Below are 24,457 nucleotides of genomic sequence, written 5' to 3' on the forward strand. Positions count from 1 at the left end.
AATGTCCTGTTTTCTGTTAAGTTTTCTTAATATATCTACACTCCGTAACAATTTAGTAGATTCTGCTTTATAAACTAAAATATTTTTAAATGATATCTTATTCTCACTGACCTCTCAAAATTCAGAAACTCTGAGTCTTGTTATTTTTCATGAAGTGAGTTATTTGCAAAGATTCAATAAGAACTGGTTTTCCTATTTACCAGAATATGCCTAGAAAAATTCCAAGGTCTTGTGTGGAATGCCATATTTGAGGGTAATGCTTATTTAATCAGATATAATTGGACACGTTTGAAGAATCAAGGTTGACCTTACAGAGCCATTATTAACAAAATTCTCCTAGAAAAAGTACCCTGTTACCTGGCTGACAGGGTCCAGTCTAATAACTAGGGAAAAAATGTGACTTCCTGGTTGGCCACTGTGGGATATTTAGGGAACTATAAGAAGAAAGAAATTCACCTAAATATACAGGTACTGCAGGTGGTGGAGAAGTTTCCTGAGTTTGACTTTCCAAACTCAAGACAGCAAGTATTAGACGTTCAAAAGTACCGTATGAACTTCCGACAAAATCTTCCAACAAAAGCAAACTGTAAAATGTTTATATATAAAGTGATAATCCTGCTGTACCTATGTAAATAATCACACCAAATCTAATGAAACCAACCTTTCTTCAGACTTTTTTTATCAAACAGTGGAAGATCTGTGCTTCAAGGGAACATTATGCATTATCTACAGTGAATTCTTCAAAATTACGTTTTTCTCATTTCATAAGAGCCAATTTCCATCTCTATAAATTATAGATATGCAACAGCAATACAAAATAATTTTTATCTACAATCAAGCAAATTCTGTCTTGTCACGTTGAGGCTCAACTGACCGCCCTCAAAGCCAGTTCTATTTTCATTTTTGCATTCATTTAATATTCCTCATCTACAATTTTGTCTGTTCTTTGAATTGTGAAAGTTATAATATCTACCCAGTTTCTTCATTACTAATCAAATGAAATCTTTGAAACTTATACATTTTATAATGTATAAGAGTCATGCTTTACCTTTGCTTTGAAAATCATCTCTTAACAAACTAATCAACTATTCAAAACTTTAATACCCTCAGATTCTATTTTCTACCTACAAATACTCTTTCACTATTTCCTTGTGTTAAGGGTGCTACATTAGAAATTTTTGTTTAAATTCTCTGAAATTCCTTCACTCTCCGAGACAAAATATCAGTCACATTTGGAATGTTTACAGTCCACAGTTTTAATGATTTGCAAATGTAGACTATACCCAAAAATGAAAATAAAGAGGTGGTTTTGATAGTCACCTACTCACACATATGTTCACATGCACAGTCTTAAATTTTTAAATAAAATTGAATCACTGATCCTAAACTGCATATCAGATTATTTCATGCTCTGAATCTGTGAGTGATCTTTATTAGATGCAAAGGTTTCTTCCAAAATATTAGAAGAGAGCTGTGTCCACAGAGAAGTACAGAGCACTCGATTTTCAAGATTTGAAGCTGAAACCCTAAGAAGCAGAAAGCTTTGTATGTGACAGCTTAAATGCTTGTAATCAAACTAACTGGCAGCACAATGACCTGGAATGAGCTTAAAAGTGCTATAATAAATGTTTAGCAATCAGTGGAGCAATCCTTTATTGTTCAGGCTCACATTTTGCAGTTTTATCATCTACAGGATGAAATGGGGGGGGGGGCGGGTGCAGGCTGGAGAGCAGAAAATAGGAGAAAAGGAAAAATATGTAAATAATTCTATTACTTCAAAAGAGTAAATGAACCAAGAGTGAAACTATTGCTGAATGATGGGAAAAGGAGTTAAAATGTAATAAAATTAGCCTAATGACTGAAATCAGGAGTAAAAACATTAAACGAGCTATCTGTTGCCTAAAGAAATCCTCTGTACATACAAACTGACAGAGTTAGAAACACAGTTTCTATTAACGAAAACGTAATGTATTATAGGGCTTCCCAGGTGGCTCAGTGGTAAAGAATTCTACCAAGGGCAGGAGACGAGGGTTTGATCCTAGGTCAGGAAGATCCCCTGGAGAAGGAAACCCACTCCAGTATTCTTGCCTGAGAAATCCCATGGACAGAGAAGAGAGCAAGGCAGGCTACAGTCCACAGGGTCACAAAAGAGTTGGACACAATTTTGTGACTAAACAACAACAAACGTATTATACATAAAACTCATTGGATAACTTTCTCAAATAGAGGAGTACCTGGACCCCTAAAAGTAATTCTAGCAAGAACTCATGGAATCTTCTTCCCGCCCTCTGCAAACAAAAAAACATTCTACCCAAAACTTGAGAGTCTTCACATAAGTATGACAAAGAAACTATGTGGCAGAAAAAATATCAAGTACAATTAGAGGTCAGATTTAAATAGATATTTAAATGACTCTTGGACAAGCGATATTACAGCAAGAAAAGATACAGACAAAAATTTGTTAAAACAAATGTGTTTATAATTAAATCATGTGGTAATGACAACTGCAAAGGTCTCTAGAATTACATTATACATGTGTACAACTAAAGTCTATGAACATGTGTCAGGATGACTCCTCAAAAATCTCCTGAGAAACATGAATCAAATGCTTCTAGGTTAGCTGAGGTGAAGGTGCTGAAACTGATACTTTTGAAAAGTAAAAACCTTTCCAGGAAATACCACACTTAAAAAAAACACACAGGTCAAAGGAGAAATCTCAAGATAAATATTTTCAACTAAGTGAAAATAAAATATAACATCGAAATTTGTGGAATACAGTGAAAAGAGTCCTAAAGAAACTTTATACCAATGAATTCATATATTAGAAGACTTTTAAAATCAATAATCAATGTTTCCACATAAGGAAACGATAAATCAGAACAAATTAAATCCTAAGCAGAAGAAAAAAAATTAATACAAATTAGAGGAGAAATCAATGAAGTTAAAAACAGAAACTCAATAGAGAAGATCAATAAAATCAAAAGCTGGGTTCTCTGAAAAGGTCAAAAAAATCAATAAGCCTCTATCCAGGCTAACTAAGAAAAAAGAAAGAAGACATAATTTATTAACATTGGGATGAAAGTAGGGACATCACTACAAATCCCATGGATGTTAAGCAAATAATAACGAATATAAAGAAGAACTCTATGCCACAAATAATATGACTTTGAAGAAATGGACCAATTCCTTGAAAGATACTTCTGTCATAACTCAAGAAGAAATAAGTAATCTGAATAAGCCTTATTAAAGAACTTGAAGCAATAATTATCTTCCAAACAGAAAGCACCAGAACCAGATGGGTTTACTAGTGAATTCTATCAAACACTGAAGTATGAAATTATACCAATTCTCTACAATCTCTTTCAGAAGGTAAAAGAAGAAAGAATACATTATAACTCATTCTATGAGGCCAGCATTACTTTAATATCAAAACTGGACAAAGACATTAGAAAAAAACTACAGATCAATATCTTTCATGAACATCCATGCAAAAATCCTCAATAAAATATGATCAAATCATACCCAACAATGTATAAAAAGAACTACACATCACAAATGAGTATTATGTATGCCAGAAAAGCAAGAACAACATTTGAATACTAATTAATCTATCACATCAGCAGACTGAAGGAGATAAATCATGTGATCATATCAATAAACGAAAAAAAAAAAAGCATTTGACAAGATCAATACTCATTCATGATAAAAACCTGTCAGTGTACTCATTCATGATAAAAACCTGTCAGCACACTGGGAATAAAAGGAAACTTCCTATCTTTGATAGAGCATACCTACAAAAAAATCTACAGCAAACATCATACACACTGATAAGAATCTCAATGCTTTTCTGTAAAACCAGGAACAAGGCAAGGATGTTTCCTCTCATTACTCCTTTGCAGCATCAAACTGGATGTCCTAGCTAATACAATAAGACCAGAAGAGGAAATAAAAAGTACATAGTTTTGGAAGGAAGAAATAAAAATGTCTTTATTCACACATGAAATAATCACCTATGTAAAAAATCCAAAAGAAATATTAAATGCTCCCTTTAGAAACAGTAAGTGAAAAAAGTAAGGTTGCAGGAAACAAGATTAATATTACAAAGTTCAATTACATTCCTATATGCCAGCAATTAACAAGTGGAGTTTAAATTTTAAAAGATACTATCATTTACATGAGCACCCCCCAAAGTAAAACATTTAGTTATTAACATAACAAAGTACACACAAGATTTATACCAGGAAAGCTATTACAAAACTCTGATGAAAGATATCAAAGAAGAACTAAATAAAAGTCCAGAGATGTTCCATGTTCATGAACAAGAATATTCAATACTGTCAAGATATCACTTCATCCCAACTTCATCTACAGATTCAATGCAATTCCAAGCAAAACACCAGCAAGACATTTTCTGGATATTGACAAACTGATTTTAAAGCTTATATGGGGAGGCAAAAGACCCAGAATTTCCACTTAAATGATGAAGGAGAAAAACAAAGTTGAAGAACTGACAAAACACAACTTCAAAACTTATTTGTAAGTATTATTATTTGTTTATAGTAATCAAGACACTGTGATATTGGCCAAAAAAATCAAACCAAACAAACAAAAAACCCCAGACAGATTAATGAAACAGAACTGAGAGACAAAATTAGACACACAAAAATATAGTCAACTAATCTCTGACAAAGAAGCAAAGGGTTCTTCTTTGCTTACCAATTACAGCCCCTGGTAACCACCATGCTACTCTCAGTTTTCACAAGCTCAGCTTCTTAAGATTCAACATGTAAGTGGTAACTTATAAGCTAATTAAAAACAGGCAAAGGACCTAAAACAGACATTTTTTCCAAAGAAAGACAGCCAACAGGTAGATGAATAGAGGCCCAACATTATTAATCATCAGAGAAATGCAAATCAAAACAACAAGGTATCACTTCACAGATGTTCAGATGGCTTTTATAAAAAATTAAAAAAAAAAACCACCAACATAAAAGAATATTGGCAAGGATGTGGAGAAAAGGGGACCCTTATATGCTGTTAGTGGAAAGGTAAACTGGTTTGGCAATTATGAAAAACAGAAAAAGAGTTCACCACAAAATTAAAAATTAAACTACCATATGATCTAGCAAACTTACCGACTGCACACTCACATTCACTGCAGCATTATTCACAATAGCCAAGATACGGAAACAACCTAAGTATCTGTCAATGAATAAATGGATGAAGAAGATATGATGTCTGAATAATAACATATATACATGTCCTTATATATGTTCAATATGTATATATGTTATTATTCAGACATGAGAAAGAAGGAAATTCTACAATTCACGACAGCCTGGATATACATTGAAGGCATTATGCTAAGTGAGGTAAATCAAACAAAAACGAATACTACATGATACCACAGGGTGGTCTGTGAAGTCTCTTCTTACCCAGAGATTTTGTAACCCTCAGACTACATAAAATAAAACTAATAGGTCTATTTTAATTAACAAATTGAAAGTTAGTAATTTAGCAGCAAATAGATGCAAATATCTTGTAACTGTATTGTGCCTCTGTACAAACACACCTTAAAGCTTTCATTTGGTCATGATGTTTAATATCTGATTAAAAGAACACTGAATTCTCTATAGTTTTCTTTGCCTCTCAGAATGTATTAACGTTTCTTTTGTTCAGAGAAGTCAGGTTGTCATATCACAGAGTTAGTACTGTTACCAAGTCATTTTTTAAATATATTTTAAATAAATTCTAAAGGAACCAAATTGTTTGCCTCATTTGGGTTTAGGATTGAGATGTTAACTTACTATGATTCTCTCTGCACAGGATACAGCCCTACCTTCCCTCTGCAGAGTCAGGACTATTTCCCACAAAAGTAGGTTACTTACAGGAGCCTCCTGCAAGAGATAAAACGTGAATGTTCTCCACAGAGACTAAAATGGAAATGGAGAACTTTGGGGAGTTATTTGAGAAATGTGGCCCACCATGGGCTTGAGTGAGTTCTTGCTTGGTCTCTGTAATGCTACCTACATCATTCAGATTCTCCCCAATTTCCTTCTGGAGCTTTTCAGTGGTACTTACAATCATTTGTTGGTCTGGGCAAGATTTTATGAGATGCAATGAACATATGAAATATTAGAAGTACACTGGGAACCACAGCTGTTATGCCTTGCTGCATTTTTAATGGCTCCTTAAAATCAGAGGCCACTACACACAGCAACGCATTTAGACAGGAAACACTGCAATTATCTGGCTTCACCACTCCATTGCAAATATGTGAGTACATTACAGTTTATAAGCCCCTAATAGACAGTCATCACCTTTGGCAAGGCTTCCACTCCAAGCTACAATCTGAATTTATTATCAGGGAGTGGTCAAGAGAGACTAAAAGTCTTTTTTGTTTGTTTTGTTTGCACCCTATAAACCAAATACCGAAAATATGAAAGAAAAGAAATCACATGTAGTATATGTAGTATAAGGCAGGTCCTTTTAACGTGACTGTTAGTGAAGCTAATTAGAAGAAAACTGGAGATCATTCATTAGCCTAGTAAGCAAACTAGGTTTGTTAACAGTGATTTATAACGCCAATCTTTGGGTAGCTGTGTTGGTCTTTTCGAGTATACGTGTATGGGACCTGACAGTTTATTAACTGTGCTGTATCTAAACAGCTTGTCACCAAGGTGCTTTTGTTAAAACGATATTGTGTTTTAAACGGATAAACATTTTTGCACGAGCAAAATGCATTTTAAATGTTTGGCTTCTGAAGTCAAGTACTAGGAGATAAGTGAAGTGTCTCAAACCATCTAAGCCTCCAATAACTCTTGTTTACTGCTGGAGCTGACTATAGGAAAATGTGACACTTGGAGTTAAAATAGCACTTTTCCTTTTTAACAAGCCCCAGTTGTGTTTTTTAACCTCTTTTCAAATGGTACTCTCGGTATTTCACCAAGCTCTAAGTTCCTTATGCAATGGATTAGGAAGCATTTCATTTACAATTTCAGGAAAAATACTTTTTAAAGCAGTTAAGCAAAGAAATCAGTCTTTGATCTGAAAGATTCTTCTGATTGATAGTCCATAAAACTCCAGGCCAGTTAAATTTATCAAAATAAAGGTTGTGTGGGTAGTCAGAGTAAACCTTGGGGCTTCACACCGCCCATGGTTTAGTTTATATTGCTCATACCAACTCATTCAACATTTCTGTAATTTGGAAATCCCCAACAAGGATAAGACAATCTCCTTTAAAGCCAATGCTGGGAAACAGATTTAAAAAAAATAAATAACATTACTTTCTGAATTCCATGACAGTGACCTGTACGTTCCCTCTGGGACTGTCAATACACTTTGCTTACTTTGCTAAAAGCTTTACTGCATCATCTCTATGACCAAATATGGATATACTAGCTATGGGACAGAAAAAGCTTATAGCCTATTTCTATGTGCTTATATAACTGAATAATGCAGATATAAAAACACTGTTCACTACTGTTAATTTCAAAGAAAGGCAGACTTGGTCACTCAACTGAAGAGCAGCATTCATTAAGCAGTAAGGGGACTATGGCCTTACACTCCTGTCTCTCAGATGACAGCAGAGAAAGGCAGCAAAGCCAATCAGAAGGGCTGATCCTGGGGCAGACATTTAGATGCAGGGCAGACAGAATTACAGATCTTGGAACATAAAGAACCAAAGGCCCTTTAGCAATTATCTAGTCCAGTGGCTGGTAAAATCTTTTTTCCCCTCAAATAATTTTCTTTTCTCAGATCATATTTTTGAAAATGATTTACTTTCTCCAAATCTGAGAGGCCAGAGAGGAGAGGTGAGAAGACAGGGAGACCAGGCTGAGGGCTCGTTCCCACATCTAGGAGGAGCACCTGGGTTTTCATTCTACCTCCGTAATTAGTTTGCAACAGCCAACCACAAAGATTCCTGTAGATGTTTAAAAATACTTAGTCTTCTCCCTCACAGAAAAGTTCAGAAAATTAGAATATTATGGGATTGGTGGCAACTGAAGACACCAACTCATCCTTTCTGTTTATTTTATTCACCAAATTTCTTGATTACCTTGTACTTCACAAGGAAGGTAAAAATGGTATGGAGACAGAAGACAGTTTCCACAGGGTAAGAAAGAAGAGTCATCCCATTGCACAGATTCTACAAATGATGAAATGTCTACTCACCCAAATTTAAATTGTAACGTTCACTTAATCAGAGTATGCCGCTCATGGCTCACAGACCCTATTCTGAATTTCAGAGTGTTAAAAACCAATCAAAAACATTTTAAAAAGGTAACAGTGGGAAATAGAATTTCAGTTTTAGTCTCAGTTCAGTTCAGTCGCTGAGTCATGTCCGACTCTTTGCGACCCCGTGAATCGCAGCACGCCAGGCCTCCCTGTCCATCACCAACTCCCGGAGTTTACTCAAACCCATGTCCATCGAGTCGGTGATGCCATCCAACCATCTCATCCTCTGTCGTCCCCTTCTCCTCCTGCCCCCAATCCCTCCTAGCATCAGGGTCTTTTCCAATGAGTCAACTCTTCGCATGAGGTGGCCTAAGTGTTGGAGTTTCAGCTTCAGCATCAGTCCTTCCAAAACGCCCAGGACTGATCTCCTGTAGGATGGACTGGTTGGATCTCCTTGCAGTCCAAGTTTTAGTCTAAGTCCCTTGAAATTAGACTTTACTGGTGACTATATTGAAGAATCTGTCAGAGTACAGATATAAAGCAACCCTCCAATATAAACAATTCTGTGGTTCCTAATCTCAACAAAACACAATACTGAAGTGTAGATTCTAGTTTTGTTACTTTCTAGGAGGCAAATATAGCTCAGGGTAGTATTTTAAAGGTTACAGCACAAAACTGGCAAATTTACCATTCCAAAGGACAACTGATTTCATTTGTTCAGTGTTTCTGCATAGTACACAGACAGCTCCAAAATCATTAGCAATGTCCTAGATTTTAAGGTGACTGATAGGTTCCAAGGCTTTTGTTTTATAATAATAATCAGAATAATATGTTCATTAAATTTTTATATTACATATCCCATAATTAACCACTTTAGTGACCTTGTGCTCACTTTGGATACAGAGAATCTCTGAAGCTGTTTCAAATGTACTTAGGTGAATTACTGGGTAACTATTAGGGGTCACTTAGGGATATTATTGAATACAAGAACAGTCACATCTCAAAGACATTCTGTGATAAGCCCACAGGTGACTTCTCAGGACATACTGAAGTTATTACAGGGTATTACTGGTTTAATGTAAATTTAAATTTAGGTGGCAATGTTTTGTTTGTCCTGTTATTTTGGCCACCTCTTTTAAATTATCATTGAAGATAATTAAATTTCTAACTTATGTACTCTAACTTCCAAACTCATTATGTTCCTAAAAAGGAATCTCTTCTTTCCTGAGACTTCTATCCCAAGTCTCCTTCCTACTCTCAGCCCAACCCAAAGAGCTATCAGCAGTCTTTAAATGCCTCAGATCTGAGGGGAAAAAAAATCAACAAATAACTTTAACGGACAAATTAAAACAGCCATAATATGTGGATGGCCTACAGAATAGGCCTCATCATGATCATAGAGGATGACAGGGAAGGAATTCCATATTTGTTTTATGTTTGTATATGGAGTAAACTGGTATACAGCTGACCAAACACAAAACCCTAGCCTCCCAAGAAAGTATGCAATGAGAATAAAATATTCCTATCCTACAGTTATAAATTACAGTGTTTACTTTTTATTGTGAATTTCCAGTGGTACTTCTCCATCACCACAACACTTCATAACCACTTAATGAGGCCACATTTATTCCATCACACTCTACAGTGGGGATCACAGAAGACAACATGTATTATTTCCTATTATTGAGAGCTGCTTTGTGTGCATTAAATACCTTACCTCATTTACTAGTCACAACTCTTAGGTAGGTGAAGATGAGGAAACAGACTCAGAGACAAGAAATAATTCATCCAAGGTCATACAAGCAATCTTTATATCATCCTGTCTCTAAGTTCTTAATTATATGCTATGCATAATAAAACTTCAAATACATGTAAAAGAAGAAAATATAGGCCAAAACATTTAAATTGAAAAGAAAAATGTGTTCATTGCATCAATGTGTTTTTTTTTTTTTTTTTTTAAAGAAAATCCTACATACTCCAACAAGTTTTGGTACTCTTGCCAAAAAAATAAAAAAGCAAATAGATTCCAACTAGTCTATACTTCCATTTATATTTAGAATATGAGCTGGGCATGAGTATGTAATGAATATATATGTGTGTCTCTCTGTGTGTATAACACCCACATTATTCATAAGCTCCCAAAAATGTGAAAAGTTTGTTCCAATCCTTCTCTATTTTGTCTACTTTAAGAATTCTTTGCAATATGCTTATGTAAATACTGATTTTAGCTGCTGTTCTCATTTCTCGAATCTTCAGCTTATAAATGGATTGGAAAAGTGACAGACCCAAGCAGACATCTATGAAACACAAAACCAAGGAGGTATAAACAAATACAATTTCATCAAAAACAAAAGTCTATTCTTCAAAGCCTTTAACTGACTACTACTGATTAATGAAAAGAGCTGAAGGGAAGTAAAACATACTGGCTGTGGGTAAGGTACACACACACACACGTGTACATATATGCCTGCAAGTGCATACAGTTATGTGGGCATCTACTTTATCAGCATACATGATGATCAGCATTCTACCTTAGTAACGAAAAGTTCCACAGGAGCAGACAGTCTAAGTCAGAGAAGATTCTGAAGTCAGAGTGATGCTGGGGCACGGGAGAGTGTCTAAGAAAACAGGTCGGGTTGTTAAACGGAAGAGGTGAGTGCTTTCAGTTTTCTTATACTAGGACTCACACCGTGGTTCAACTGCATTAACAGCTCACTGACTCTGCAGGTAATTTGGTTCTGCCCACACTTCAAAGTGATGCTGAAGAGGATTAAGGATAAAGTCGAAATAGCACCATTCCACTTACCTGATGCTGGGCCTTCACTATAGACTTAGGTAAAGGTCACCATGACATCATAGATCATAAAGCACAGTGCAAAGAATACATCGGCATGAAATCACTAAAAATTGTGAATATACTATTTCCACTTAGAAGTGTGAAACTCACGAATGCTTTAGTTAGTACCTGAAATTAAATATTACATGTGATATTGCTGAGATAGAAACTGAAACAGAAGATGCTTTTTGATGAGGACTTGGCAATAATAACAATGGATTTTGCACTTTCATAACATGATAATCCCATTATTGGAAACACATTCTATGTAGAACATTTTTGTCATAGTTGAGAGCTGAACTTACATCTGGTATGTATCTCTTCCATGTAAGCTAATAATACTACAGATCTTTATATATAAGCAAAGTAATATTAAGAATAATTTTTCCAAAATAAGTTAAAAAAACCTCTTATACTCATCCAGCACTGTGTAAGTGTAAAAATTATTTGAGATTTATAACTGCATAAAGACTCTTTATTCATAAGAACCTATCATTAGAGAATTAAAATAAACATTCCTGGAATTAGAAAAGTAAGTGACCAAAACCATAATAAAATTTTCAGTTCTTTTAGAGGTGACTTTCTTCTTTCAGAGTGCTCCTACTGACAATAATATATATATATATTTGAATGCTCAGTCTGGAAGTAATCAGAGGCTGAGTCAGTGGCATTGGCCTCCTTCTGCTGAAGAAAGTAAAGAGGAGGGATTTAGTTTTTGGATAGAGAATAAACATTGGCATGCTCCAGATTTTACTTCCAGCATCTCAACCCACATCCAGCCTGGTGTGAAGAGATGGCAGATGGGACTACTTCTGTTATTTCGGCTGCTGAAGCAGGATCTCGTTTCAGCATCCTGCTTGTTTCTGTAAGCATGAATATTCAACCACAATAAGGAATAAGGATAAGTGTGCTGACTGTATGAAGCAGGTACCAAGAAATCGTCAACCCTTTCTCTTTGTATCATAGACTAAGACCAAAAAAAAAAAAAAAATTCACATTTACTAAATGCCACTTCATCTAAGCTTGGAAAAGACTTATTATTCAATGAAATGATGCTTGTTTTCATGGATTTAATGTAAATGTAAGGAGAGAAATGTGTGGGCAGAAGAAAACCAAAGTAATCAGCATTCTAGGGGGGAGAAATTTAAAGCCAATGCAACAGAATCAGTAATTATTTTCCACTTTATTTTCATGATTTCATTATTTTCCCTGAAAATGCTGAGCAGATATTAGAGTATCAGTGTGTTCATCATTCAGAACATAAATAAGATTCCTTCAAATTCCTTTAAATACCACAACAAATGTCTACATGGGCATGTTATCCTACTGTGTAAATAACGTTTATGTGTAATTCTTAATTACTTGTATCTTGAAAAGCATTACTGAACCCAAGAAGGATAATTTAGCTATAGATAAAAGGAATGGAAGTGACAATTTCTTCATGAATGAGAAATACTGGGATAAGCCCTGAGGTGTATCACCATCCACACACTTCCCAAAGGACAGAGAAAAAGGTCTTAAAATTAAATAATATATCTATAGTCAATAAAATGAGGATTTTGATGGCTGTTGGGAAAAAAATCTAAAGGGCACCTACTCAGACTGTGAGGGAAAGCATATATTCACCTCTCAAAAAAGTTAAAATATGGCAATTCACTGTATAAATGGGGCAGTTCTTCAAGGGATCTTAAAGTACATGTATATCTCATTGCATAAATTGAATTCCATCTTCCACTTGACACTTCTCACTAAAAAAACAATTTTTCAGGAAAGGTGGCTCAAGTTAAGCAGGATTCCCTGTATCTCCTTTCTCTGCCAGGTGAGGGGCAAATGTCCTGGGTGCTAGAAACCAGACACATTTTTGAGACTGACTTGTGAACCCTAGTGCCCAGCAGGTGATGTCTTTTAAAAATAAAATAACTCTTAGTAAAAGGATGGACATCAGTCTGCTCTTCAGGACTGAGAGGGAATTTCCTGGACTTTTTTTCCACACCCTAATGAGCATATGTTACATAAGAAAATGAATGCCAGCGCGAGGCACACATGTGGAAGTTGAGATAAACTTACGAAGTAGCCTGTTCCCAAGCTGGAAGGAGCTGAACTCTGCAAGAAAGCATAAAAACAAAGTGGAAAATCAGCAATGGTTTTTAACACGTTCCAATCCACACAGCTCATTACCAGTTCCTCGCAGGCTTTTCATCACGACACCACATCGCCTGTGTACGCGGCCCCTTGTCATCTGCTACTGATACAAACACCGTGTTGCTTAATTTTCCCCTTTACATCTCTCAACAACTCAGAGATGCTAACGTGCTATTTACTGAATTCCAAGCTTCTGCGGTGGACGTAATTGCCAATTTATTTGACAGGCAGCTGGGTAATGAATTAATGATGGCATTTCGCCCTGCACTGAGACTAACCAGACACACATCAGCCTGCCTCCCTGACTTGCTGACATTCAATGCCCTGGTCTCAAGCTACTCAGTTTTGTGGCCGCAAAGGGGCAGGCAAGAGGAAAGAGCCCAGACTGACTTGAAAATAAAAAGCCCAGTGGGTTTGGATGACTTTTCCAGTGTGTGACCTACTTGCCAGCTTATTCCCTCAAGGCACCAGTTAGTACACACAGAGCGCTTTTCAAAACTGAGACATTTTGTAAACATAATTAGTAGACTAAAATGCAAAGAATGTGTGGGTAAAGGGGAGCAGTGAAAAGCACCACTCTTCCAAAGGTTTTAGTCACCAAAGTTATCAGTTTAGGCTTCCATAGTTCTCAAACATGGGGAACAAAAAACAGTGATGCTGAAAGGTACCTGAGGCATCACTTCATAGGGGAAAGAGACCCAAGAAAAGAACTTGGTTTGAATTTTAAACTTGGCTGTTTGTATTGTTTTTCCCCCCAAAACCTCTCATTACAAATTCTTTAATTTGCGGTGTCCTCTTTATGAACGAGAGAGGCCCCAGATAAGCTTGAAACAAAAAGAATGCTAAGACTGAGATAGTCCTCAGGTCTCAGCAAGGAATCCTTGTACCAGCGAGGCCTCTCCCTGACGGGCTTGGGCTGGTTGTTACACCTTCCACCTACAGAGAACGGACTTCCACAGTGATGCAACAGCTACTTGGGTATCCTCTAACTGTTCTATCTAAATGCCTTGTCCCTGCTCTGCAAACCACAGGGAGCAGGTACCATCTGCTTGACTCATCCTGGTTTTCCTAGCACTTAGCTCAATGCCTTGCACATAGGAGGCATTTAGTAAGTATTAGTTGAATTAATGTATAAATAAATTAATGAATGCACAGACTGTATGTGGATGGGACTCAGGTGAACTGAACATCTCCAAAAATCATATCTCCAAATACAGATATGATTCTTGATTTTACACCAGTTTTGAAAAAGAAATAATGGTGCTATAAGTACAAAGACCATCTGCATCAAACAAGGACATGATGCTCCAGGGCATTCCTAAATGCAGCTCCTGGAGCAAAACTTTCTTCCCCAGACAGGCTTGGGGGAAGAAAGAACCTAGATATGTGATCCTGGACACTGGACTGGATTTTCAAAAATCTTGCTGCATTTGTGATCCTATAAACCGTACGGAGGGAGAGCAACAGTAGTCATGGAGACGGCTCCTCAGAGCAATGATTAGCCATGTGATGGCATCACCTGTTTTCAGCACCCACACGCCGGCACCACTGAACACAGGAAGGCAAAAGCAAAGTTAGATCTCCATCAGCCTGGAGTCGTGCCCCTGGGAGGCAAACTCATTTTAGGATGAATTACTCAGAGAGAGCATGGGATTTGTTTATTTCAGTGTTTTTTCCCCCTTTCTGCAAACGTTATTTCATCCCAGAAGCGGAAGGACCCCTTCAAGCCCACCTCCCCACCCCCACATACATATCATCTTATTGTATACTAAGAAAATGACATCCTTCAGGTCCCGGGAAGCTCTGTTATACTCATTTTGCATATATATTGTACATTACTCAGGGAGCTGGGTGGAGAAGAGAGCTTTGTTGTGCCTATTTGTTCTGGCTATTGTTTATGCAGGTCTGACTGAATGAGGGAACAGTGGGTATCATTTCAATTTCTGATGTCAACATCAAATTACTTATTTAATTTCATGCCTGGCGAAGCATTGTATAGCTACACGCAGAATCATTTCACTTCATTTGTTATGCTGTGTTTTCGTGGCGATTGGCTTGCCTTCCAACTGACAGCTTTAATTACGACATGAATTTGATTGCACTGCCGAGGAATTAACATAATGCAACAAAGCATTTAAGAACTCTGCCTTACAACACCCCCCTCACAGACACACGCATGCACGCACAGACGAGCACAGACAGACACATGAAGGAATAGACACAAGACCCTCACATACATTAAAGGTCTGATGGAGTTTCAACTTTTGCTAGAAAGCATATAGAACCAGAGAGTCAGAGGCCACCCCCATTTGGACTCACCATTTTTTTTTTTTTTCAATAAAAAGATTTGTGGCATTCAGCTATAATTTCTGGACCTAGCAGAAAAGTTCATAGAAAAACCCTTCTAATCTACTTTGCCAAATGTCCATGGCGTTGACATTTCCTCCCCTCTAACTCCTTTCTCCACTATATTTTTCTTGGGGGATTGCCAGCTCCCTTCAATCACTGATGGAAAACTTGAACAGAAATGTTTCTGAAATAAAGTGATTTCTCCTTGGTCTAGTTCTATAAGCCCAAGAATCTGCTAAGGCCCTGTGTTCAATGGGATGCAACCCCTGGTCCTTCACCATCAGACAGAGGCATAAGAGAGGTTCTGAGACCAGCAACAGGGCAGAGTCAGGGTTTCACTGACAGCTCAGGTCACATACCACATGCCTCAGGCCTTGCCATCCAAATGTCCAGAAAAGTCTCTGTCACATACATAATCTAAGAATATATTTAAAAGCTGAAAATATTTGATAGTTTTAACATTTTTCCAAGTCACAAATTCCACAAACAACTTAAACCACGGGCAACAATAGATTATGCTACATTGTTGTGTTAGCAGCTCAGCCGTGTCCAACTTCTTGTGACCCCAAGGAATGTGGCCCCGCCAGACTCCTCTATCCATGGGATTTCCCAGGCAACAGTAGGTTGCCATTCCCTTCTCCAGGGGATCTTCCCGACCCAGGGATTGCTGGCAGATTCTTTACCACCGGAGCCACCAGGAAAGCCCCAGGTTATGCTATAAGAATGAAATAAATGCTTAAAAATAGCTTTTTTTACTGTTAGAAATGTTTTATGTTTCTATAGCTATTTGTTTACAGATGTGCATCTAGGGATTATTATTGTTTTTTCATGTTACAGAAGAAGAGACAGACACCACGAAGGAAGGGCTCAGGAAAGCAGATAGGTGGTGATGCCCTGATCACTGAACCATTTGATGAAATCAAGTTGAATTTTAACTTTCTGTGCTTCCCCAATTTATAATGAGGGCAAGGGGCTTCCATTTTTGTTGCTTGGACAGAGACTGCATACACTGTCCAAACTATATGGTAAAAGTGGCCATAGAATCTAAAAAAGGGTATAAGTCAAAATGAGGCTTGAAAAACTAAGTTTTTTTTAATGCAATAAATAAAAGCATCCTTGAATTTAGTAGCATTTGAAGTCACATCATATACACACGTTTAGGCAAATATGTTTGTTGAATAATGAAAAAGGCTTTGCTTTTATTTCTTTAAGAAATTCTTATTTCTTTAAGTGACAGAGTTGCCATTTCATTCATATTTTCAATGTATTAGGTAGAAATGAGAGGGATAGAGAGACTCAGAAAACAGAGTAAGAGAAAGTGTTTAGTGGTTTGCATGAGAAAACAAGAATATGAAGAAATTCCAGACAGCTGGCTATCGTATATGTGATTTCCAGGCTCATTATAAGCTATCTCCTGTTTAACATGGTCTTTTCATTTGTTTTATTGTTTTTCCCCAGATTTGACCACTGCTCCAGCAATCTCTGCAAATTACCTATCTCGAACTCATTACGTTGTAAAGAAGAGCTTTCTTAAAAACACACTCTGCCTCAATCTCCAAGCTACACGGGCTGCAGGAATAGTAATGGGATGCATAGTTGAAAGACATTTTCCAGGAAGGAGAACGTTGCTGCTGACATTCAAGTCCGCCAGTGGATATTCATTAACTGCATGCTCATTCTACTCCTCTCATTGCCCCCCACCTGACTTTCTTTCCATATCTGTCGCTAAGCTATCATTGAAGCTACTCATTAAACTCATGAAGTTAACATTTCTGTTTTAACATCTTACCTAGAACAAGGGATTTCAAAAATTGGTTATCCATCCAAAATAGATGTACTCCTTTCATTAGAGATCTACACAGAGAGGCCATGGCTACTATTACGGCTCCCTAAGCATGTGATGGATGTGTGCTTCACCCCAGAGGAAAATGTAAGCTCTGACCCTAGGGCTAATTTAAATACAGCATTTTAAAATTCTTCCAAATTATCATTTGTGTCTGACATCCCTGCCTATCCACCCTCACGTTATACTTTTTCTTCTTGGGAGTAAAAAAGTAGAAGGATCAAGCTAAGAATCACTTGGCCAAGTTTATTTCTTACAAAGGTCACAAGACGAGCTCGTTTATTTTCTATAGTGTTTTAGAAAACAATGACAATTAAAAGAACCTAAAATTTTAATCCTAAGAAATGTGCCTTGGAGATAAGATTACTGATAACTTACAAAGATGCAACATATATTTAAATAGAGAAATGAGCCACTAGTGGAAGTAAAAATGTGGGCACAACTTGAAAAAACATCAGGGGTGGAAATGGTCACTTCCAAATTCAATTTTCAACCTGTTACAATCCATTTGAAGTTGTTACCAGTTCTCATTTCTATTCAGCAGCCTTCTGGCTTTTCCCCCTAATTTCATTCTTGCTCTCAATTTTATCTGCAACTATTCACATAAAAGGAAAAGCAAACATTTTAAAGTAAAAATTACAACATTCCTTCTAACACCTTTGAGAGGCTTTTTAAATACTAACTTATATGGTAGGTTAAACAGTGTCCCACTAAAATTACAGGGCCTTTTTGGAACCTAAGAATGTGATTGTGAGGGTTAATTTTATGCACTGACTTAATTGTGCCACTGGGTAACTAGATACCTGCTCAAATGTTAGTCTGGGTGTTACCCTGAGGGTGTTTTTGGATGAGTTTAACATTTAAACCAACAGGATGAGTAAAGCATACTGTAAGTAAAGCATAATTAAGTGGGCCTCATCCAATCAGTTTAACAGAACAAAAGGGATGGCTGTACTCAAATTAAGAGGGAATTCCCTTGACACAGCCTTCAAAGTGAAACAGGTTTTTTTCCCCACTTTCAGACTCAAGCTGCCACACAGACTTTTCCAGGGTGTCAAGCCTTCCAGTCTTTCTGGTTCTCAGACTTTGGGGCTCAGACTGGAACTAACCATCAGCTCTCCTGGGTCTCCAGCTTGCTGACTGCACATTTTGAGACTTGAGAACCTCCATAACTGTTTAAGACTATTTAGGTGGAACCTAAATCCAATGACTGTTCTCCTTATAAGGAAATCGGACGTATAGAGCTACAAATAGAGTAAAAGCCCATGTGAATAGAGGCACACATTGAAGTGATGTGGTTATAAGCCAAGTATCACCAAGGATTATAAGAAGCAATCAGAAGCCAGTAGAGCAAAGGAAGGACTCCTTTCTGAGACTTCAGAGAAACCATGGCCCTGCCAACGCTTAATGCTGGACCTCCAGTCTTAAAAACTACAAGATAATAATAAATGTATTGTTTTAAGTTTCCTGGTTTGTGATCATGCATTACAGTTGCCCAGGAAACTAAGAGAGTCTATAGCCTCCTTACTATGAACTAGAAAATATCATGTGATCAGCTCCTGTATACATTCCCTCTGCTCTAACCACAAAGGCCTCCCCCACCCCTCACACTTAAACACGTCAGGCTTACTCCTGAGTCAAGGCCATGATCTTATCACTTAACTTGCCTGAATGTTCTTCCCTCCTTTCATCATTCAGGCTCCAGTTTAAACATCACCAGAACAAAAAGGACTAATTCAGTTATTCCAGTTAAAGTGGCAACACCTCGCCACCCCCACTCCTGCTTTGCTCACTTCATGAAATGTGTTACATCGAAAGGAAGGCTACCATTTGCTCCCAGGTTTGCTGTTTGCCTCCCTCAACAGAGTAGAAGCTTCATGAGGCGAAAGGTTTCATCTTGCTCCCCATTCAACCGCAAGTGTCCAGAACTACACCTGACACTTAGAAGGGATTAGAAAAATACTCCTGGACGATCAAAACACTGGCGTACCCAAGAAAACACATAAAAATATTACATAGGAAATACAAAAGACATAAACAAAATGGTAGGGAAAATGAAAATATGGCAAAAATAGAAAAAGAAAAGAAAGGAGAGACAGAATACCAAGAGTCTGTAACAGGTCTGGATTAGATTTTCTACTTATATACAGGGAAGTTCACTGATGCTATGGACTGTGATTGTTTCTTCCTTAATTAACTAGTAAACCTGGCAATAAAGGTTTGGGTGGTGGGTGGGAAGAAAGGAAGCTAGGACAGATGCTTGCATAGATGGATGAGTGTTGGCACTGTGGGATAGACAAACCAATAAAAACCCGAAACCTGGGAGATTCGAGATAGGAGAAGGGACATTTCAAGAAGCAGTAGAAAAAAATGCATCAACTGTGGTATTAAATGGACTAAAGAGCTACAGAACAATAAGATTAGAGAATTGTGTTGCATAACAGTTACGAGAATTCCCCTTTCACCTAACTTGAAATATTTCAATTCTTTCAACATCTTGAACATTTTAAAAGTATGAAATATTTGTCTGCCTTTTCACAATTAAAATCCCGAGCCCAAATTCTTTCAGAGAGAAGCCACATCCATGTAGTTATTTGAATAAAGCATTAAAGGGGTTTATTTCCACAGGGTGGTAGCAGGAAGAGTTTGCTAGAAGTGACATTGGGCTACAGAAGAGAAAAAAAAGAGCGCTCCAGAAGAAACAAGTAGAAGGTACAAACCACAGGGGAGTAGAGGAAGAAAGGGGGAATGAAGAGGTAGCTTCATACATCTCAGGGGAAGATTCTGCTAACAGCCTCAGCAGTGTGGGACTTCGTCCACAGGATCTTAAACAAGACAGTTTAATAGTGAGTTCTGATTCTCAGAAAAACAATTGTTGGGCCTTTCCCAGTCCAGTGGCTGGGACTCCATGCTCTCAATGCAAGGGGCTCAGGTTCGATCCCTGATTAGGGAACTAGATCCCATATGAATGACTAAGACTTTGCATGCCAAAACCAAGACCTGGTGCAGCCAAATAAAGAAAAGAAGTAAATAAATATTTTTAAAAAAACAACAACTGTGGAAGCTTTGTAGAGTAACAGGCAAAGGTAACAGAGGTGGATCAGATTCTATCATTGGGAGGCCACAGGAATCATCCAAGTAAGAAATGATAAGGGCATTTGAGTATCAGTTATGTAAAGGTAAGGATAATCATTGTCAAATGCTTCCTCAGAAATAGGAGAGTGACTACGTAAACAGGTTAACTAAGAGGAAGGAAAAAAGTTCAAATTTGAAGGTAATAGCTCTGAGATCCAGTATGGGGATAGGGAAATAAAAGAGTTCAGGTTTGAGAAAACAGAATATAATGAAGATTTTATTTGAGAGGAAAATGGTGTTTGTCATGATTGAGACAAGCAGGTGTTGTGGAACTGACAGCTACAAGGGAATTCAAATCAGAAAGTTTAGAAAAGGCTTCTACGGTAAGTATAAATCTGACGTAAAAGAAGGAAATAAATATTTTTGAGCACAGTGAATGTGCCAAGAACTGTTAAAGTAATTCAAACACAGGGTACCAGGTAAGTTTTAAAAGAAACCTTACAAGGTAGATGAAATGACCCCCATTTTGCAGAACAAGAAACCAAGGCTTGGAAAGATCAAGTTTTTTGCTCAAGGTCACATGGATAATAAATAGCAAGCTAGCTATTAAAACTTGGTCTGTTTGTAACAAATGCCCATGATCACTTCAAAATCTGAGGTTTTGTTCTATGTATTAAGTCTTTAAGTAAGTTTATCTCAAGACTTTTGACAACTTCCTCAAGTTACAAATTCTGTTTAAGTTTAGAAGCAATACTTTTCCCTCTGAATAACTCATCATGAATATTTATATAGTCAATTATTCCCCTTAACCTTTTCCTTAGTGACTAATCTAAACAAGTTACTGTTTCTCCTTGATGTGGACAATGTGAGAGTCCCTGTAGACTATTATTCCCTCCTGGCAATGTACTGTGGGATACATAATCTGGAAAAGCCAAGCACATTTGGTTTTTGAGCTTTACCCATGAGTCAAATTCTCCAGCCACACTGGAATTCTTTTTTCTTAATTTTTTTGCCTGTCCAATTGAAAAAAGAAAGAAAGAAGCCAAGCTGGAATAACATAGTTATCTTGATTAGAGGCACTTGAGGTAAGTCTCAACTTCCAAAGCTTCTAAAAATATCTTTCAAGTGAGTGAAAGACTGAAAGAGAATTTCATCTCAGCTTAAAATCTAGAGTGGGGATTGTAAACTAACAGGGATTAAATTCACTCTCCCACTTTAAGTAACTAAAACAACTAGACAAAATGTGTGGGGGAAAAAAAAACATTTTAAGAAACTGGGCAATAGGAGTGTAGTGATCTTAGAGGGTCAGAAAGAAAACAAAATAATTCTTACAACTGCCCCAGCACAGTCCCTGGAGAGAGTTTTCATGCCATAGTAGGGTGGCTGGGGATAACCCAGGTGGAGTCCAGAAGAACCCCTGAGTTGAGAAGGTAGAGCTGACAGTCAGAAGAAGCCAAGTCAGCTGAAATTTGTAAAGCAGAGGATGGGAGAAAAGGCAGGTTCACGGTGACATCGTCCCTCTCGTCATCACCGGAGTCTGTATCAGCACATCCATGTGACAAAAGTACCCAAGGGAAGGGGAACGACCACCCGGAAGGAGCAGGTAGAATGACTGCAGAGTCACGGAGGGCGGGGGATAACTGGCACTCCCACCAGCCAGAGTGGAAAAACCTTGTCCACATCGGGAATTAGGCAGAGTCTTCAGCACTGGGGAAAAGCAAGCTGTGTCCTAAAGGTTGTTCTGGATGTTCCACCCAGAAAAGCTTAAAAGCAAACCTCAGAAGAAATAAAAATATTATTTCCAAGTGGCATAATTGTATCCCAGAGAAAAGCTCAAGAATATTTATGAAAACCAAAAATATCCAGCACTCATCAAAAACAAAAAAATTCCTAAAATTTGGCATCTTAAAAAAAAAGTCAGCCACAGACAAAAAGCCAGAAAATACAATCCATAATGAGGATAAAAATCGATCAACAGAAACAGACTAAAAAATGACACAGATGACAGAGTTAGTAGAATATGAACGTTGAAACAGCAATAACTATTTTCCACATGTTCAAGAAAGTAATGAAAGCATGAGCAAGGTGAGGAGCAACAAGGAGATATTTCAGCAAACAAAAACTAGCAGTGGCCTTTGACTCTATCTCCTCAGTTTCTGACAGTTATTAAAGTAATTAGTTACTAGTTCTCCTTTAAGAAAAAAAAAATTGAAGAATCTTTATTCTTTAAAATATCATGGGGTAGACATTGCCCTCATACCCAAAAGAGTTACTTTGTGACTTGACTTATCAAATGCATTCATCTCAAAGATTGTAGATTGCAATGGCCCTGAGGTAAGGCTCTGCAACCTCACAGCTATTCGTGTGAAGGAAGTAAGTGACTGGAGGTTTTGAGACATTTCACTAAAAGCCACCTACTTCTTTTTCTTCCCTTTTCTTTTTTCATGTGTGTCATTTCTCCTTTCATCTTTGAACAGTGCTGCAAGAAGTATGAATTTTAATAATAAGCAATACAAACCCAAAGTATATCACAGACTGACCTGACACAAGATTGACAGGATTGTTACAGCCCTAGTATTTTTTAAAATTTTTTTACTATGGTAAAAAAAAATATATATATATATATATATATAAAATAAAATGCAATATTTCAACTAATTTCAAGTGTACAATTCAGTGGCATTAGTTACATCGTAACGCTATGCAACCATCAAAACTATGGATTTCCAAAACCATTTCTTCACCACAAACAGAAACTTTGTTACAGTTAAACCATAACTCTCATCTTTCACACTTCCCTACCCCTGTCATGGGTCCCTGAAAACTCCCATTATACTTTCTACCTCTAGGAACTTGCATATTCTAGATACTTCACATAAGAGGTATCAGAAAATATTTGTCTTTTTATGTCTAGATTCTTCCACTGAGCATAATGTTTTCAAGACTTGAACTTCATTCTTTTTTATGGCTAATACTGCCATGTCCATATATGCCACTTTTGTTCATCCATGTACCAGCTGATGAACTCTTGGGATGTTTACATCTTTTGGTTACTATAAATGATGATGCAGTGAAAACTGGCATGTAAGTATCTCTTTGAGGACCTGGTGTTTGGGTATATACCTAAAAGGAGAATTGGTGTCATGTATGATAATTCTGTTTAGCTTTTTGAGGAATGTCAAGCTGTTTTCCATGGTGGATTGATCATTTTATATTTCCACCAGCATGTATGAAGGTTTTGACTTCTCTAAATTCTTGCCAACACTTGCTATTTTCCTTTCTTCAAAAGTATAACTATCCTAGTAGCTGTAAAGTAATACCTCATTCTGGTTTTTATTTGCATTTCCCCAATCACTATAATGATGAGCATCTTTCATGGGCTTACTGGTTATTTGTGTATCTTCTTTGCAAAAATATCTGCTTAAGTCCTTTGCCCATTATTGAATTTAGTTGTTTGTCTTTTTGTTGTAGTCTTTACATATTCTGGATATTAAACATTTATCAATTATATGATTTGCAAATATTTTCCTCCCATTCTTTAGGTTTTCTTTTCATTTTCTTGGCAATACCCATTGATGCACAGAAGTTTTTAATTTTGATGAAGTCCAACTTATGCATTTTCTCTCTACCTAGTTGTGCTTTTGATGTCGTATCTAAAAATCCACTGCAAATTCAAGGTCATGAAGATTTACACACATTTTCCTGTAAGAATTTTATGGTTCTAGCCCTTAACATTTAGGTCACTTATTCATTTTGAGTTAAATTTTTGTTCATGGTGTGATGTAGGGGTCCAAATTCATTCTTTTGCATGGGAAAATCCAGTGGTCCCAGTACCATCTGTTGAAGAGAAAATTCTTTCCCAAATAAATGGATATAAAACTCATGCTAAAAATTACTTTGCTATAGATGTATGAGTTTATTTCTGAACTTTCAATTCTATTCCATTGGTCCATATGCTTACACTAACTCTAGTACCACACAGCTTTGATCACTGTAGCTTTGTAGTTAAGTTTTGAAATTGGGAAGTGTGACTC

At 37.0% G+C, this 24,457-nt stretch overlaps 1 protein-coding gene across 6 annotated transcripts in view; it reads right to left on the bottom strand.

Moving 5' to 3' along the window:
* Positions 1 to 24,457, bottom strand: part of AUTS2 (activator of transcription and developmental regulator AUTS2) — a 1,192,920-nt gene that overhangs the window by 665,391 nt on the left and 503,072 nt on the right. For all 6 annotated transcript variants that reach the window (XM_043914907.1, XM_043914908.1, XM_043914906.1 and 3 more), the window contains one exon: positions 13,082 to 13,117. In XM_043914907.1, the coding sequence (XP_043770842.1) occupies positions 13,082 to 13,117 (36 nt within the window). The remainder of the gene's footprint in view (positions 1 to 13,081; positions 13,118 to 24,457) is intronic.

Source organism: Cervus elaphus, chromosome 10 (assembly GCF_910594005.1).
Source record: "Cervus elaphus chromosome 10, mCerEla1.1, whole genome shotgun sequence".
Lineage (NCBI taxonomy): Eukaryota > Metazoa > Chordata > Mammalia > Artiodactyla > Cervidae > Cervus > Cervus elaphus.